The sequence below is a fragment of the Brienomyrus brachyistius genome, chromosome 16 (assembly GCF_023856365.1).
Source record: "Brienomyrus brachyistius isolate T26 chromosome 16, BBRACH_0.4, whole genome shotgun sequence".
Classification (NCBI taxonomy): Eukaryota; Metazoa; Chordata; class Actinopteri; order Osteoglossiformes; family Mormyridae; genus Brienomyrus; species Brienomyrus brachyistius.
Window position 1 is genome coordinate 12,867,630 of NC_064548.1, and position 19,172 is coordinate 12,886,801.

Sequence of the window (19,172 nt, forward strand, 5' to 3'; positions counted from 1 at the left end):
TCAAGCAATCTAAACACCAGAAAATTGTTCAAAAATACTTCGACACAAAACCTTTTTATATTGAAGGCCATAAAAAGATGGACTAGGCCTACTGGAGTTTTTTCGTCCCACAAAGCTTGGAGCTCATTTTTTTTAGGCCTATATATTTTGTCTTTGATAGAAAAACTAAAGGCAATTACAATGTACTACAACAAATATTTGGCTAATGCTCTTTGCCGTAAGAAAAAGACAAAATAAATAAGATATAAAGCATGTTTGTGCTGTCAGTTTATTTTTTCTATAGGTACAGTCTACGTTTATTGGATAGAGATTCGGAACAGGAAATCTCCCAGCATGCACTGTGATGGTGACCCAACAGTCCTACAGTGAAGAGGCTGGAAAACAAATCAGTGGAAGGAAATTAAAACAGGCATAACAGGAATGACAGAGTGAGGTTAACTGGCCAAGAAGTAATCCAAATTACCAGTAGTAGAAAACGAATAGTTAATTTAGTTTTGCCGCAAACTTAATAGCGTATTCAGGAACGCGTCCATTCATTAACCAAAACCACCTACAAAATCTATCAGTGTAAGATAACCAGCCTGGTTGCGATCTTCAAATTTGCTGTGTTTGAGCCGAATTATTTCAGCCGAATGGAAATTTTACGCAAACAGCAGAACAAAATGCCTTAAGATTTACCATAAACAAAGCGATAACGTTGTTATTTCTAGTGTGAGCTCAATTTTCATGATACAGACATATCAACTTATTTCGGTCAGTAGCATTTCATGGAGATTTGCTTGCGTTCCAAGGGTCAAAGGAGCTATAAACACGACACGATGGCTGTGCTCTAAACGAGAGCATCTAGCACCAGGACTGTCATTTTACTAATATATACCTGTAAGGATAATAAGAGCATTAGCGTGAAGCCACGTGATCAAAGTGAATGACCGAAGATACTGTAGCTGGGGAAACTAAAAAAAAAATGCTACAGACTTTTTCAGTGTTTAGTCCAAAGTCATAACCATTTTCCAAAATCACTCACAGGAAGGTGATTAATATATTAAGTGAGTGAGACACGTTGTGCTCTAAAGTCGGCAGAGATGTTACGCGCTTTCGACACATGAACTCTACAGCCTGGTTAAAGTGTATGTTCTCACTTGCATTGATCATTCTGTCTGGTATCTCCCTCTGGCTCCATTTATCATGGCCCACAAGGTGTCTCCACTGTGGCAGCCTCTCTATCCACCAGGTCACTTTCTCAGTTGTCACGAGCAAAACTCTCAAAATGTTAATCCAGCACCATCAGAATCACCTTGCACCACCAGAGGATTCTGTCCGTTCCCAGAAATATAGTCACTGCTTTGTTCAGTGATGGACTGGGATACATTATACTTAAAGACCCTTTAAGGTCTACTAAAAACATACTGATGTTCCCAATCTCTTCATTGAAAAATCATGTGAACATTGCCAATTTCTGTAGAAAAACGTAAACCTACCCAATGCCTCTATTCCTTCCTCCTTCACCAGTGCAGCTTGGGCCATTAAACAGATATCTTTCACTGCACCATACATCTGTGGCGCAATGTCACATTTCGCCCATTGTCGTCAAACTTCAAAGGTTTATGCAAACAGTTTGTACGTGCAAATGGTGACTTCATTAAATGACACACAACCCAACTATGCCGTTTCGTAACATGGAGCGCCTTCAATGAAATCCCGCAAATTGTTTATGCTCATTGTCTTAATGCTCCTATTGATCCCTTGCCGGGGAGGTTTGATAAACAGAATTTTTCACTTTAAGGAGTAGGGGCTCATCGCTAACAAACACAATCCTTAAACCAGAGTCTCCACTCTGCTTTTAAGATGGTTGTAACTGTTGTAGGCCCAGGGTGCAAACTAACAAATAAGACATCTGAACCCAATGTGTACTCTGATGGACATTTTGCTCAAGATGCAATTTTTATCACATGCATGGTATTTAAACACATATCTTACAGAAGTTTTTTTTTTTCTCAATCAAAACATTTGCCGCAGACACAGACCAGTTATGGACAGGTGGACAATTCCTGCTCACATCTCCTAATCAGTCAGCTTCAATTCTCACCCCTTTGTACATAAAGTTCAATTTGCTTTGCTGCAGATACTCTGTCTCCTCCTGCATTCTGAAGATATGAAGCTAGGTGAATTTCCCGTAGTGAGTGTCGCCCTGTGCATCTTGAGATTCTAGGTTCACCGTGACCCTGTACTGAATAAGCAGTATGGAAAATGAATGCAATTAGGCCACCAGTCTGCTCTTTTTGACTATTTTGTGATTTTGGATTACACATTTGCCACAGTCTCCGCAGATTTAAGATTTCAGATTGCATCGTTATTTTCCAACCTGAAGGAGAACCACTGATAAGTTGCCACCCAGTCTGCAAGTGCAAGTGAGACAAGGCTGTGTGGATTTTTGAAGTTATCTTTCCACAGGGCTGTGTTTACCTGGCACTTGGACTGACAGCAGAGTGATTGGAAATATCCACCATTTGCCAGCACGAACCCCTGAGTGCCTGGAAAGTGCTTTTGTAGTCTGGCTGTAATGGCCCAACTTTGAATTGCTGGCTGTGGGGAAATAGCCCCGCTCCTTGCCCACTCAGAGGGGAACTGACATAGCACAAATGGCGCTCAGCTGCAATCTGGTGAATCCTTTACGTGCCAGGTGTCATAAATGAGAAGTGCTCCACCGCATAAGACTGTATTCCTAAGTGAATGAAGAACATTAAAGTTCACTTCAAAATGTATTTTCAAAGAAATTGAGGGAGTTCTTGTAGCTTAGACAATTGGACTCAATATAGATTTAAGATCGTTTTATTTTTTAATCCTTATTGCTCTATTGTATACTTCATTTTATCATGGTTGAGACTGTAGTTTCTTTGACTTTTAGGTTATTAAACATTTGGTTTAACCATAATCTAAGAATATTCACGTGTGACATTTGATCCAGCGCATTTAGTAGGGGATTCTAAATACACAAACACTCTTGCGACATTTAGGAATTGCGTATTTCAATTGGATGATCGTCGCCTGAACATACCTAGACAATTCAATAACAAGTTAATTTGATTCGTAGGCATCTTGAAAACGAGACTACATAGGATTTGTTCCTAACCTAAATAACCCATGCCCATATTTATGAACCGATGAAAATCTCATAAATGATGCTAAACACAGGACAGCACACCTGTAAGGTATAGTCTTGCCACGGGGGGTTGGCGGCACATTTTACCGGGTCACTAGATCAATTTGCACAACATAATCCTCCACATTAGACATTTGGTCCACGAGAACCAAAAAAACCCCACTGTAAACAGTAAACAAAAATTCTCCGGCCTACTCATATTTTACTGACGATAAACTAAATAAATGTATATATCGTTTGAAGTCCATTAAAAACGTAAACGTGGCGTATCTTTGGGCCAACTAAAACTGACGAATTAACCACAAACGTTTATTTTTATAGTCGGAGCCGGGAAAACAAAAAGCAGCGTTAGCCAAAAATCTGGCTACATGGATATAATAGCAGTAGAGCTAATGGCCGGATCCTCCGACCATTGTTACTTCCTGGCATTTCACGACAGTTCCAACATACTTTCCCAGCTACTTTGTATCTCCGCGAGTGAATAACAAACAGGAAACGCCTCGACAAAGGGAATGAGTGACTCGGCGTCCAACCAGTGGCAAATCGGCAAATCAAACCAAGTAGCCAATCAGCCAAAGGGAGAACGGAGGGACTTCCGGTGCATGACGCAAATTTTTACAGTCAAGCCTGGAAGCCCCACCTTTTGTGTTTCCCGCACCGTCAATCAAAATAGAAAAAATCGACTCGAATCACCGATCGCAGCCCGCCTTTGATTAAAATAATCATGTTTGGCGTTTAAATAAACCGAAACTCTCCCGATTTAAATATTTCACGCTATGACTGGTACGTAAAATTTAGCCTGATTCAAGCATACCGTCACCGGTGAGTTTGTGCAACCCGCAGCTAGCAATGTCTTCACCTAATCTTTTCCAGCTCAGCCAGCAGTTAGCTGCCTGCGCTGTAAAACACTAAAGTAAAACCTTCTCATTTTCGTCGAAATCCTGTAGAAGCGCCGCTATCGGGAGGCGATCTGGGCGTTAAGCGAGTCGCGGTTTAGCCGGGCGTCTGTTTGGTCGCGTTTTGCTGAGCGGAAACTGAAGATAAACGGTCTGTTTCTGCCCCGTTTCCCCTGTCGCTGTGCCTTTCTGTAGCCCCTGAACAGCCAGTGAAACAAGAGGAAATGGCTGCCTTAGACGTGGACAGCAGTCAGAGCGACTATATGCAGCACGGCAGCGGCGGAGGAGACCAGGTATTTTTTAAACATTTCTTTCCCCTTAATCCATCCCCTCCCTCGGTTGCTCTTCTCCGCCGGGTTTGTAAGTGCATGGTGTTTTTTTTATGAAGTTCACACGTTTTAAATTTTGATGTTTCACCAAAAAAAGAGGGAAAAAAGTCGTACTTCCTGTGTAGCTCCGGACTAACGGCCACCCACTTTCTTCTTTTTAAACCCGCCCATTGTGGGTAGGACACTCAGCCGTCACCGCTCGCTCTGCTGGCAGCTACCTGTAGCAAGATCGGGTCACTTTTGCCAGAGGAGGATAACGGTGCTGCCGCTGGCGTGGTAAGTCACCACCTCCGGTAGCGACCGCGGCTTCGCGCCATGTGCCAATGCAGTGCAGCGGTGACGGCAGAGCGGGCCCCCCTCCCCCGGTATCCATATCGGCCTCCCAGCCTTACGAGATCACACTGACTTTTATTTTTCAACATCACACCGACCGATGTTGGGAAATAGTTCATGGTTGGTCGCAGAAGGGAGGAGGGGGGGCGGTTCCGTAGACCCACTGACGTCCGGATGCTTCAGTTAAAAGTAATTTTTATTTGCATCGTGACTGAAACGCTGACTCCAAACAGCAATCGAAAAAAATTGGCACCGTGTGAACTGATAAATACCCATATGGACCCCTTCCTGGCGTGGTTCCGCACCATCGTTTCTCGAAATCGTTGCCTAACGTCACCCCCGTCCCCCCCGGCAGTGAAATCTTCAAAAGTAGAGCCAGTCGTTCACAGTGCATAAACTGACAGGCCTGGTTTAAGACCTACAAATATTTCACGGGTTGAAAACGTTTTAGTGCTGAAATGATGCGCTGGCAAGCTGATTTACAGTGTTGGCATAATTGTAGTTTACAGGTTAGTCATAATCCAGCGGATGGTGGCCATGTTGTAATCTGCCCTTAATTATGTGCCTGTGCTTCGACCAAGATAAAAACATTTATTTTTACTTGTGAGGAGATGTGATGTCGCTGAGCTTATGAATGATATTGATAAAATTATTTGCTTCTTCTTTTAGACCACAGACCTCACATCCATACAGTTAACAGGGACCTCAGAGAGATGGGAGGTATTGGCTCCAAGCGCACCCATAAAAGAGGAGCCAAGCATAGTGCATATTCCCAACACAGGGATAGTGACGTCAAATGGACAGTATGTTTTTCCTCTCCAGAATATGCATAGCCAACCGATTTTTGTGACGTCGGGACCCGACACGTCCGCCAACGCAGTGCCTAACATTCAGTACCAGGTGATACCGCAGATCCAGACTGCGGATGGACAGCTGGGCTTCGCGACCTCCGCGGTGGAGGGCACCTCCCTGGGACAGGATGCCACAGGGCAGATCCAGATCATGCACAGTGCTGGCCAGAGTATCGGCGCTGCCGGAACGTCCCCGGCCGACATCCTTACCAACAGCCAGAACCTCATATCTCAGACTGGTCACGTCCAGCAGATCCAAGGAGTCTCAGTTGCTGGCTCTGCTTTCAACAGCCAGGGTCAGGTGGTCGCCAACGTTCCTGTCGGTTTACCCGGAAACATCACCTTTGTACCGATAAACAGTGTGGACCTAGACTCCCTCGGACTCGCTGGGGCTCAGACGATAGCGACGGGGGTCACGGCGGACGGGCAGCTCATCATGGCTGGTCAGCCCCTGGACAGGTCCGAGGGCTCCGATAAAACGGGTGAGCCCATTTCCCACACACTGGCCGTCGGTGACTCGAACACTAACCAAGACATGTACGTGCCAACGACGTCATCGTCACAGCTGCCCGAGACGATAGACGGAACGGGGGTGCTGACACAGGCCACCGCGGTCTCCTCAGCGGCCGGCGAGCAGGCAGACTACATCGGCCAGAACCAAGTGCAGAACATCCAGGTGTCGTCGGCGCAGCCCGTCATCCAGCTTCAACCGGTGCCCGTCAGCACCAGTGACGGCCAGGTGGTCCAAGGCCTCCCACAGGCGCAGTTGTCCAGCCAGACGCTGCAGAACCTGCAGCTGATCAACCCCGGGACCTTCCTGATCCAGGCACAGACGGTCACGCCCTCGGGGCAGATCCAGTGGCAGACTTTCCAGGTTCAGGGTGTCCAGAACCTGCAGAACCTCCAGCTGCCCAGCACTGGGGCGCAACAAATCACACTGGCCCCTGTGCAGACACTCTCGCTGGGCCAGGGGGGCACGCTGAGCTCCAGCCCTGTCAGCATCAGTACCGGGCAGATCCCTAACCTGCAGACAGTGACCGTCAACTCTGTGGGTCAGGCGGGCATCCAGTTCCAGCAGGTGGATGACACAGGCAGCCCTGGAGGTACGGCCCATCTCATTTTCTTAACCAGGTCTGTTTGATCAATGTCTGGTCTAAAAGTCACTAAAATTGAGGCTGTGAGACCTCAAGTTCAGGTGATCCAGTGAATAAGCTGGAACTTTCAAAACTTTCGACTCGGCGGTAAACTTAGCTGGCGTGAATTGAGCTTGTGGCATATCCAGATCTGAAAGCCTTCGCCTTCGTCTTTAAAACGACCAAAGAGTTTCGCCATGTTTCTCGAGGTGTCGTTGCTATGACAATCCTCGCACGCACCACACTCCCTGGAGAGGAGATTAGGGTTGATCTGCGTGGACGTGCTGCGCGGAACAATCGAAGTCTTTGCCGCGCAGCCGGGTGCCCGCTGCCGGCTGGTGGGGGGGGAGGGGGGGTCATTACTTTTTCCGGAGGCGTTGCTTTATCTTAGGGTTAAAACGGGAGCTTTGATAGAGCAGATTGGCTCTCAGCTTAATCTGGAGTGCTGGGGTAGGGGAATGATTGGAGCGTGAATCTCACCAAAGCGCAGGCGCACTCTCACCTGAGCACCCTGGCCATTATATCATTACGGCTCACTCTGAAGAATGTGTTCTGTGGCAGTTAGCGTTACGCTAGTGTGGCTTTTCAGCAGTGCAGGGTTTTGCGTGAAAGTCTTTGCAAACTTCAAAGTGAAGGTATTTTGATTTTAATTAAAAGATGGAAGATGCTGGCATCCCTACTAATGTCTCCTGTCTTGTGCCCAGTGTTTGCTGGCATATGCTACAGTATCCCCCCTACCCCACACACACACACACAGATGTGTCTCTTGTGGTAGTGGGAAGGGATAGATAAATGAAAGAGTTTTCAATCTGATGGTCATTGTTCCACTCTGGGTGATGTTCAGCCCAAAGCCGGAATGAACCCATCGGTCCATCACAGCTGGTTCGGCCTTCGACCAGCTTTGTAACACAGTGGGGGTCATTCAGTTGGTCTCTGGGCCCAGAAATCTTGAAAACTTTCAGTGAGGCTAATGGTTTCCCTTGCCCACCCCCCCAGACATACAGATTAAAGAGGAGCCTGACTCAGAGGAATGGCAGTTGGCCACGGACTCCACGCTGAACACCAGCGACCTGTCACACCTGCGCGTTCGCCTGGTGGACGAAGACACGGAGCAGCCTGGCCAGGAGGGCAAGCGGCTGCGCAGGGTGGCCTGCACCTGCCCCAACTGTAAAGAGGCAGGCGGGAGGTAAGCCTGTGGCCCCGCCCCCAATTCACTCGGGCCCTCGCTGATTGGCTGAGAACAGACCTTCACCTTTCCAGGGAGTATGTGCAAATTGTAGCCCCGCCCTCTACTGTCAGTTAATAAGCAACAGATAAGTGAAAATGTAAATAAGTGGTGTGTGAGGTGAATGTCTTCGCAGGATATGTGTGTGCAGGAAAATACGAGATTCCTGTTTTGCCTGTTGTACTTAAGAATTCTTTTGCAACCCATCCAACAGGATTAGACGGCACAAGACAAAGACACTCACAAGACATTATAGTAACGCATGGCTGGGGATTGTGGAGATACGTATTTATAGCATAAATACAAAATAAATTGAAGAAATGGCTGTAACAAGAGATATGGACAAATAAATTATAATACAAATATACAACACATGAGAATTGGTGCCCCATCCTGGGTTATTCCCTGTCTGGTGCCCATAGCTCCAAGGTTAGACTCTGGACTCCCAACATCCAGTATGGGGTTAGTGATGGATGGATGAAGGGAATGTGGCGGAGTATAGTGCACGGCGGTCGTAGTCACTCACCAGGCTGTGCTGCCTCGGGAATGCGGGCCAGCTGTGCCCAGACGTGCCCTGTAGTCACCAGCCTTCACAGTGCTGCCTGTGTGTGCATGTTGCAGGGGGTCGAACATGGGTAAGAAGAAGCAGCACGTGTGCCACATCCCGGGCTGCGGGAAGGTGTACGGCAAGACGTCACACCTGCGGGCGCATCTACGCTGGCACTCCGGCGAGCGGCCCTTCGTCTGCGGCTGGATGTTCTGTGGGAAGAGGTTCACACGCAGCGACGAGCTTCAGCGACACCGGAGGACACACACTGGTATGGGGGGGGGCCTCGGGGCGGGGTCTCTGGGGGGGGTTGTGCTCATCTCTAAAGCCCTCCTCCCATCCATAGGGGAGAAGAAATTTGTGTGTCCGGAATGTTCCAAGCGCTTCATGCGCAGTGATCACCTGGCGAAGCACATCAAGACCCACCAGAACAAGAAGGGCATGAACTCAGGCGGCGCCGTCCTGACCTCGGTTGAGGCCACGGGCTCCTCGGACGGTATCATCTCGGCGGCCGGCACCACCCTCATCCTCACCAACATCCAGCAGGGCTCCGTCCAGGGCCTGGGGACTGTGAGCTCGGGCAGCGCGCAGGAGATCCATCCCAACTCGGAGATCCCCATACAGCTCGTCACTGTCTCAGCCAGTGAGGTGATGGAGTGACTCCCGCCCACCGCTTGGACTCCTCAATCGCTCCTGACCCCCCACCTCATTTTTTATATATATAAATATATATATAAATATATATATTTTAAAAAAGAATTATCAGTTTGTTCCTTAGCAGTCTTTTTACATATGGGGTAAATGACATTACATGTGGTTCCAATACTCACACTGAAATGCCTTATTTTGTATTATATTCTGTAGTATAAGTGGGCAGACCTGCATGTGTTTTTTAGCTACTGTTTATGTGCTAAGACTGAAGAAAATAGTCAACATGAAATGGAAAAAATGGTACAGGATTGGGGTTCTTGGGGGGGGGGGGTGTGTTTGTGTTCTGTAGGGTTGTCACATTGGGGCCTGCAATGAAGACATCTGCCCCCATTCTTGTTTGTGGGTTGGGGGGTCGACACCAAGAGTGGAGTCAGTACACTTTAATTGGGCACTGATTTGCGCTTGCAGAAGTCCAAATGTCTTCATACAGGTGTCGCATTTTCTGTGCTTTGTTCCTTTCTGATCCCGTCTTATGGCGAAACTGATGCTGCCCCATGCCACAATGCACTCTGGTTTGCCGCTTGGTCCATTTCAGCTCACAGGCAGTGAACCCCCCCCCCCCCCCCCCCACACACACACACACACACACACACACACACACACACAACAATCATATACCATTGAAATCCCCCATTTCACCTGATGTTTCAATAAGCATTATTTTGAATTTTTGAGGAAAGTACTATTTATGGTAGGGTTTACTTAGTAAACGGGTGGTTGTATTTGGATTTTTTTAACTGCGATTTTAATGTGTACAGTTCTCCCATGTTACATTAATAAGATTCCCTCTTGATAGGATGGACGGCGGCTGAAGGGTTTATTTCGTTCTGTACAAGTCATGCTGCTGGAGTCAATCGCCAAATTTGACTCCGACTGATCTGGCCACACGATGCCTGTTTTAAAGGTCACACCCCCCCCCCCCATGGTTCTCGAAGACTACGTTGTCCAGAGTTATCGTGCGGTGAACGGACCAAAACAGCCCTGTTCTGTTAATGCAGTCTCCACCTCCTTGATGCTGTGACATGTTTTATAGCCGTGTGTCAGAGCCCTGAAATGACGTATTTTCTTTCTTCTTTGTAACTGCCACCTTGGCGGAAGGAGACCTTGAGACAAATCACCTTTAGCAGGAGTTACGTGGCGTCAGTCCACTGGAGGCGGATCCTTTTTAAATCTGTGACACTGTACTGAGATCAAATACAGTGTGATCTTTTTTGTATAAATGTCTTTTTTTTATATATACTGCCCAGGAAAAATGTGTATAGGCAATACACTCATTTTGCTCTGTCAAAATAATGTACTTGTCTCTTTTCCTTTTTTAAAAATATATATTCCTTAATTATTGGTTTCTGTTTTTCTATATAGAAACGTTTCTGCCATTCTTTACGGAGGTTTGGTTACATTGAAGTAGGTGAATTGTGAATGCTCTGCAGTCTTTTGCTGGACTTGATTATATCATTGAATTTAGATAAACTTGTTGACAAACAAGTTAGTAAAACGAAAAATAAAACGAAGGGAAACTGACAATATTTTATAATATTGTGACTCATCACCACATAAAACACAAATTACTTTGATGTAACTGAAATATACCCTGAGTGGTTTATTAATAAAACACTATTTTGATATTTGATTTGATTTCAGTATTCACTAAAAATAATTGTGTGCATATATAACTTGTGAATCGATTTTCCCCCTGGGGGTTCATCTGCTTCTATTGGCTTGCTGGCTCACAGTAGCGCCATCAGTTGGAGATGTTAAAGTATTTTTTAAAACGCCCAAAGCTTTTTTTATTTCTTTACACCGGTTCTCTGCCCCAGGTGCAGTGACTCCTTCATAGCTTTTCTCATCTGTTTCAAAGGTGCTGTTGTTTGTGTGGCGGTTTTGTCGTGATAAGAACTCGTCCAAAATACTGGTGTAATGTGTGGCTGTCGTTTTCCTTATTTATGCACGAGAAGCATGCCTGGATGCGTCTGAATTCCTGCTTGATTCCCCCCTCAGTGCTGGTTTAATTGGTGGTTGCTGACCTTCCGCAGGGTGCACGTATGTGGCTGATGCTGACTTGTATTTTCCGGCTCAAACCTCACTGGAAGCGACAAGCAGGGTGTCTGCAGTGGAACTGCGGGTGTAACACTCTAAGGTGTGTTTCTTGCGCGTTGTCTGTAGGTAACAGCCTTTCCCAGTGCTAGGTAAGGAAACTGAAGAGTTTATGGTTCCCCCTGTTTTGCATTCTGAACCCAGTAGGTGTCACTGCAGGGGCACTGCTCCTGGACCTTCTGACCAAAGGCAAGCACGACGGAAGTTCCGGAAGGTGTGGCTGATCAATGGCCCTCCTGGTCGCAAATCAACGTCACATTTCACATATGAACCAGTAGATAATCACAACAGATGTGCCTTGGAATTAGAAATTGTATCTCCCACAGTGCATTCCTGCGTAAACAGGATGTAGGAATCTACACCTCCAAACGGCAGGCCTCTACCTAACCAACGAATTGTACTTATTTTAAATAATTATCTTGACTGTGTTCAATGTAGCTGGATATTTAGAGCAAAACCACTTGTAAGCACTATTTCAATGTTTGCAGTGGAGGGGGGGGGGGGGTTAAAGAATATTCCAATGTTTCATTACACATGAACTCACCAGTAGATGTGTGTCCTATAAGAATTGCCTCTTACTGCACGTTCTTGTTCAACGTGGACGTACTGTAAAATACCCTGTGTCCCCTTCTTACTCTTCATTGCCCTGCAACAAAATTTGGTCCAGCCCCTGGGGCTGAGCCATTATCTCATAGACCTTCCACAGAAGGATTCTTCAACTGGCCGGGCCGACGTCGCTGTCAGCTGGATTGCCGCGTCTTCAGGGAAACGTAATTAAGTGTGCAGCAGGGAAGTCTTTATTCGACGAATCAAAGTGGAAAAGCAGCCGGCTGGGAACCGGGAGTGGATTTGATGAGCATGGGAGTCGAAAAGTGTACCCTACAAATGTTAAAAGGACACATCCATTTTGCAGCACCTCTCATTTGCATAATCTAATTAATTCAATTCATTGTAATGCGATACCAAATGGCACGAGGAACCTGGAATGACGCTAGGAGTTAATGAAATGTGTTAACGGTATCATCATTTGCCTGTATGTTAATTAGTCCAATTAATTTCCTCCGCACGCTAATCCGAATATTGTAATAATTCTATGCACCCCTGCAGGAATTAAAACGCCGATACTCAGAACACCAACTATGAAAAAAGGACCTGGTTTCTACAGCCTCCACTTAAAGGCTGCCATTAGCGGGGAGTTTGATTAAGATAAAAATAAGCGTGTAGCTCGTGAAGCCGCTAAAATTACTCCATTGTTCCCTCTGCCATTAACTTTTTTTTCTGTTGAGTATTTTTGTGCTTGCTAGACTTGGTCTTCTTTACATTAATGCATTATTTAGTTGACATTTTTATCCAAAGCGATGGACCAATAAGAGAGCCGGGTCAGCAAGTCCCTTTGTCTTGTGTCTTGTTGGTACCTTATAATATTCAGGATCATTTCATCACCATTGAGGAGAACTAGGGGGGCTTTCATCAGATGATCCTGAATATGTGCCCGTAGGTGGGGGTGCTGGTCGCTAGGGGGCGGGATGGTTAGCGTGGCAGATCCCATGTCATTCCTGAATCCCCTGTGCTGTCCACATTCTTCAAGATAAAGCAGGAAAGTCCTGCTGAAGGATCCCTGTTATTCCTCTGACAGTTCTGGAAGTGACATTTCAGTGTAAACATTGAAATCTCGTTTGCCCAAAGAAGCATACAGGTGAGGCAGATAATGTACAACAAGTCTTCAAGGAGCCATCTAAGGTACAAGTGCTGTTGGACTAAGCTTCTGTTTATTGACCAGGAACAGAACAGCGAGAGCAGATGCCACTTATCACAGTTCTGACGTTGCTTTTAACAAGAAAGTGGGTTGTTCTCCCTAACCCTGTAGAATCAGTGATTAACGGACCTTGAATTGGATTTCTTTTTTTTTCTTTTTTTTAAAGTGGATTTCTTGTTAAGACAACAGTCATCTGGACAGAAGATTTAGGACCCCCTATTAGACCATACATCTTCAGACAATTCTCCAGGTGACTTCCGGATTTACTCATTAATGCAGAAGAGGATTTCCTCAGGAAAATTCATGCTTGGTTTTTTTTGCTGAGGAGTGAGACGGGCAGGCCTGGAACTTCATCTGACAGCTCGATAGTTACATTTCCTGGTGCTTATTCACAAGGTTATCAGCAGTACTTGATGATCAGACTGGTCTGAGTATTTGCTTCTTTGGTCTAAATCCAGAATTCCAGTGTGGAAGAGATCATTCTGACTGTGAAAGCAGTCCTCACTCAGATTCCAGAACCTTGAACTGGCCACTAGGGGCAGTCTCTCATGTTGAGCATCAGACTGCTTCCCTGGGCCACCTTGTGTGTCTGTGTGTCAGTGGGTTTATACCTCTGATAGCCCAAGATGTATAACAGAGCACACCTCACTCAAAGCCCATGACCCGAGCCGGTCCACCATTTCAAAACATGAAGTGTGTGTTTGTACTGTAAGAAGAGTGAGCGCTCTACTTGTGAGGACCCAGCCAGATTTGTGTTCGTGGCAAATTCCAGCACCGCCCCCATTTTGGATCCAGCTGTCATGGCTCTGTGGTTGCTGTAGACCTGCTCTAATGACTGACACAGATCAGCACAAGTCCAGTTTAGGACAGCAGAGCCGGGAAAATGGCAGTGACCTTCAGGGTGGAGTCGCGGCGAAGAAGCGAAGCAGAGAAGCGTCGCGGCACTTTTCAGGTGATCGCAATTTGGGCCGTGATTGGTGACATCAGTCCACATTTTCAGCCCCTCACGGTTCAGAGCGGAGCCTGCGACAGCTCCTCCATGACAGATTCCCTTTCAGCCGGCCGGCTCCGCTTGAATTGTGCCATAATTGCACGCCGCGTTCTGCCTTTTCCATTTCAATTCATGTGCAAAATACATAAATAGGATAACCAGAGGTTCACAGGGGACAAGGTGGTAATACATACCATAATAATGTAAAGACATTTGGGGCCATATTTGTGATGCAATTTGAAAACACTCTAGGGGATTATGGATCCATCCCACTGAAAGATAATGAGAACAATTCACTTAAATGATTTTCCCTATTGTCTGAAAGGTACAAAGTGTTTCAAAGGGAATGACAATTCATTTACTTCTGTACACACTAAGCGTAACTGTTTCTTTCTCTTCTGTGTGTCGGAGGAGTTGTCGTGGGATCAGAAAGAAATTGAGCGAATTGTTGACTGTCTTCCAAGAAAACAAACCGGGGAGCCGACAGGTGCTTGTGTGATGTGCTGTGCGGTCGGACACGCTTCTCACGCTCATTTGTATGAGGGTTCCTGTTTTCAGCCCCCCACAGTCTGTGACCTTGCTAACCCTTATCCCGCTGTGGGTTTGGAATGTTTTAAAATAAAATATGACTTCCTTATTTAGTGACTAGAAAATACCATGTCAGTAAAAAAATAAATTTTCCAACTGATGCATGCATTCACGATCAAATTCTGCCAACAAGGCATCATTGCACGCCGGAGTGAGAGAGATCATTGAATTGCAATGTAAAAAATATTGTTAAAAAAGTTCACTTCATAAAGGATAGAAGACATTGGGCATAGAAGGCTGAAGTAAAGTCATAAGCACAGTCGCGGTCACGCCGATTGTACCATGATTTTCACTTAGCAACCTTTTCACTTCATGACCTGGTCATTGGAGTCCTTGGAGACCCAAGCATGGCCCATGGCTCCACATTCCCAGCATGCACCTGTCCTGAAGCTGGCACCAAAGTCAGAGCCTGGAGGAGACCCTGCCCCCCCCCCGTCCCCAAAGAGAAACAGCATGGGGCGGCTCAATAGCCTGATATTCTCCCGCTCCTCAAAACCGCCAATTTGCAGCAGGTCTTTCATTTTTCTACAACAGAAACAAAGACAATTTGGTGAGATCCCCCCACCTCCAGATCCCAGTGAGGTGGGGCATGGAGTGGAGGTGCCTGCTGTTCTCAGTCAAGGTGAACTCTTACCTGCGGAGAGCCGATGTGGCTATTATGCAAACTTACTGCTGGCTGGTGGTGAGCAGCCTTTTGTGTGTCTGGTGTTTACCGTTGCCGTGATGTCAGCTGGGAGGAGCACAAAGATCACAACCACAACTGTTCCATCTGTCCAGTCTCAGCTTACACTGCTGCGGTACTCTTGAGATCTAATTAAGTGTTAAGTCTTGTTAGAAGTGTTGCAGTGCCTTCTAAAGAGGAATGAATTGTATATAGCATGGTGCTCTTCTTGCATACCTCTTATCAAGTGAGCAATAAATCTAATTTGGACTGTAACGTTTGTCTTCCTTGTCTATCGGTATTTCAAAACGGCACTGGAGTTCCAGACTGACACTTGACGCTCGCTTCCTGCTGAATGTCACATTCTGCTAGTAGTGTTCACCCCCCCCCCCCCCCCCCCCCCCCCATGAAACGCTGCGGCGATACTACCAGGGTGCTGATTATGTCATTGTGTCTTAGAAATGGTGTTAGCTGAGGAGTGGGAGTTACCATGGAGACAGAACTTTTCAGTAGTCGTGGAGATGACTCTAAGCCCAGCCACCACCCCCCCCCCACCGCCACCCATCATACAGACTGCGGTCAGCCGATGGCAGGTCTGACTCAGGTAATATGCATGCTGGTGTCTGGAACTCGTGTCTGGGGTGATAATGTACATATCATTTCCCTCACTTACCGATTAAACACTGTAATCTGAGGAGCATCCTCACTCCGATTACACTCCTTTCACGGTACAATAACAGCGACTCTGTTGGAAAAACAGGACAATGTGGCCAGATATTGAAAATGCCCTGAGACGCCCTTGAAAGTAAATGCAGTTTGCCCCCCCGCGTTTGCAGTCATTACAGGTTGGAAATGGGCAAGACCAGACTGGGCATTTTAGGCTACTGTTGGATGACCTCTGTCACCATCAAGGTCCTTTCCTTCACCCATTCCAGCACACACCCTCAAATAATAAAAGCTCTGCAACTTTGCGTGTGGTTTTGGCAGCCAATCGTCCTGTGAGCACGGCTGCACTTTTCCCTGTTTTGCCCAATTTTTCCAAGACCCCCAGGTTGCATGTGTCGTTCCACACATGTCTGGGTCACTGGCCGCACCCCCTGGACCCTCAGCTCGAGCCACAAAAACGTCGGCATCTTGCAGGCACTGTGGTTGTGGTTTGGAGCAGAATAAGAACTTTTGAACATTGATGATAGAGCTATGAAATAATAACTATGCGCAATTGCTAGCCAATAATTAATAGGCCTCATTGTGAAGACAAGAGTATGAGACACCATAGGACCAAAGGGTTGTGAGTGGCTCAGTAGGAAAAGCCTCTGTGCTTATAATCAGAAGATTTCACCTTTGCAATAAGTTAGTTGTGAAATTTCTTCCCTGCTAGATATTCGACGGTCAACTGTAAGTGCTCTGATTGCAAAGTGGAAGCACAGAAACTCAGCTATGAAGTGACAGACCACATAAAGTAACAGTGTTGTTGAATGCTGAGGTGCATAGTGCATAAAAGTTGCCAATGCTCTGTGAATTCAGTAACTGCAGAGTTCCAATCTTCCTCTGGCATTAACCGCAGCACAAAAGCTGTGTGCTGGGAGCTTCAGGGAACAGCCCTCCATGGCCAAACGGCTTCATGCAAACATCACATTACCAAATGCGATGCCAGGCGTCGGATGTAGTGATGTAAAGCACCATACCACTGGACTCTGGAGCAGAGGAAACAAGTGACAAATCGTAATTCTCTGTCTGACAGTCTGATGGATGAGTCTTGGTTTGGTGGATACCAGGAGAACGTTACCTGTCTGACTGTATTGTGCCAACTGTAAAGTTTGGTGGAGGAGGGATAATGGTATGGGGTTGTTTTTCAGGGGTTGGGCCCCTTAGTTCCAGTGAAGGGAACTCTTAATGCTTCAGCATAGCAAGATATTTTGGACAATTCTATGCTTCCAACTTTGTGGGAACAGTTTGGGGAAGGAAGGCTCTTCTCTGTTCAGGCATGACTGTGCCCCAGTAAACAAAGCAAGGTCCATAAAGACATGGTTGGATGAGATTGGTGTGGAAGAACTTAACTGGGCCGCACAGAACCCTGACCTCAACCCCCTCGAACACCTTTGGGATGCACTAGAACGGAAATTGTGAGCCAGACCTTCATGTCCAGCATCAGCTCCTGACCTCACAAATGCTCTTCTGGATGAATGGGCAAAAATTCCCATCCTCCAGAATCTTGTGCAAAGCTTTCCCAGAAGAGTGGCAGCTGTTATAGCTGCAAAGGGGAGACCAGCTCCATACTGATGCCAATAGATTTAGAATGGGATGTTATAAAAGTTCCTATAGGTGTAATGGCCAGGTGTCAAAGGATTTATGTTCGTATGGTGAATGTATTTAAGGCGGCCAGTTGGGTATATGGCCTCCACATAGTAGGAGCTCTGGGGTGAACTCTTGATAAGTGGCTCTTGATAGATCCTCTGAACTGTAGAAAGGTGAACAGAAGGATGAAGACTGGTTCTGTACCTCCGTCCAAAGGGTCCTAGACACATATATATTCCAGAGTGGTCAGGGTCAGTGGCTTGGGCAAAATTGGGTTACTGGTGTGCGTGTGTGTGTGTGTGTGTGTGTCTGTGTGTGTGTGTGTGTGTGTGTGTTTCATCAGTTCTATTAGAGGATTTGCTATTTTGGTCCAGACAACCATCTTATTTAGGAACCGTTAGAGAAAATATAATTTGGGATTTAATGTCTTTTGATACAGTTTTCCTAATTCTGCTGTAAATGAAGGAAAATGCTGCCTTCGTCCTGCTCTGCGAGATCATTCGTCCCTCTAAGATGATTAGTATTAACTTTAACTTTTGGTTAATTATGCTAGAGCAGGGGTGGCCAATCTTATCCGCAATGGGCTGCTATGTACGCAGGTTTTCGCTGCAACTCCCTAATTAGGTCACTAATTGGAAGACTGATTGGCTGAAGAGTCCTCATACCTGGGCTTGAACAGCTGACCCAAAGGTTACCCCAGAAACCCGCATACATACCGGCCCTTAGCGGATAAGATTGGCCACTCCTATGCTAGAGCCTTGATTAGTTAAATAATGGAATCTGATTATTTCTCGTTTAAAGGCCATGAAATAACAAAGAAAAGAGCCTTTCATTCAGCATTAAAGCAAATATATAGAGCAACACAACCCACAAAGAACCTCCCGAATACAATCAATAAGTCCAGTTTTACTTAAAACAGTACATTCTCACAAGCAAGCTATCACGAAGTGCTTTAAGGTAGGCAATCCAGAGGGAATACAGCTATGAAAAACCCAATTTCCAATATGGGGGAAGCTGAAAACGATTCCCTGACCCCTTAAATGAAAGCTAACTGGAAAGGTGTATGATAGAGTACAGTATTCAATTAACCGTTCAATTAAACCTAATGAATTAAGAGCTCAGATGGGACAAAAAATAGAATAGACAGTGGGCCCCCCCTAGTATGAGAAATGACAGACAGGGGGTTAACCTGCCCCATGAGGGATTCTCTCCTTCAGCTTATCAAGGACATGATGCTCAGTTCAGCCACAGTTGTGTGTTGACTGGCTTTCGGTTAGCCTGAAATCAGCATGTTCTCAAGGACGGGGTGCTTGTGCTCACTTTCGGGGGCTGAGTTAACATCATCTGCAGGTACTAGTGTCATTTGTGAAGGCTGAGCCACAGTAGGTCCCTGGGGGTTATTTGATCTCCTAACCTCATTGTTCCAGACTCCTCAGGGGTTGCTGGTTTCTTCCCTGCCCCGTGGGGGTCGTTAAAAGAAGGAGCCGCTGATTTGTATCGGCGGTTCCAGTGCCATCTGAAGGACTTGACCTTGAAATCAGCAAGTTCAGTGCCCTGATGAGAATTAGGCCCCTTTGCGCCTCCACCCCCGTCTCTGCCTGT

The 19,172-nt window shown here is 46.3% G+C and overlaps 1 protein-coding gene across 7 annotated transcripts; it reads left to right on the top strand.

Annotated features, from left to right (window-relative positions):
- Positions 1-3,773: 3,773 nt before the first annotated feature.
- Positions 3,774-10,815, top strand: sp3a (sp3a transcription factor). Of its 7 annotated transcripts, XM_048979089.1 has the most exons (8): positions 3,774-3,943; positions 4,252-4,349; positions 4,566-4,661; positions 5,388-5,438; positions 5,541-6,672; positions 7,699-7,888; positions 8,549-8,745; positions 8,821-10,815. In XM_048979089.1, the coding sequence occupies exons 1-8, from the start codon at positions 3,937-3,939 to the stop codon at positions 9,132-9,134; spliced, it is 2,085 nt and encodes a 694-aa protein (XP_048835046.1). In that variant the 5' UTR covers positions 3,774-3,936; the 3' UTR covers positions 9,135-10,815. The 7 variants fall into 7 exon arrangements, with proteins under 7 accessions (XP_048835046.1, XP_048835043.1, XP_048835041.1 ...); XM_048979086.1 differs by having other exon boundaries at positions 3,774-3,982; positions 5,388-6,672; XM_048979084.1 differs by having other exon boundaries at positions 5,388-6,672.
- The last annotated feature ends 8,357 nt before the right edge of the window (positions 10,816-19,172 follow it).

Bases quoted from the DNA above. Each gene is read 5' to 3' on its own strand.
- sp3a (XM_048979084.1), top strand. The intron at 6,673-7,698 runs GTACGGCCCATC...CCACCCCCCCAG, and splicing joins TGACACAGGCAGCCCTGGAG to ACATACAGATTAAAGAGGAG. The intron at 7,889-8,548 runs GTAAGCCTGTGG...TGCATGTTGCAG, and splicing joins TGTAAAGAGGCAGGCGGGAG to GGGGTCGAACATGGGTAAGA.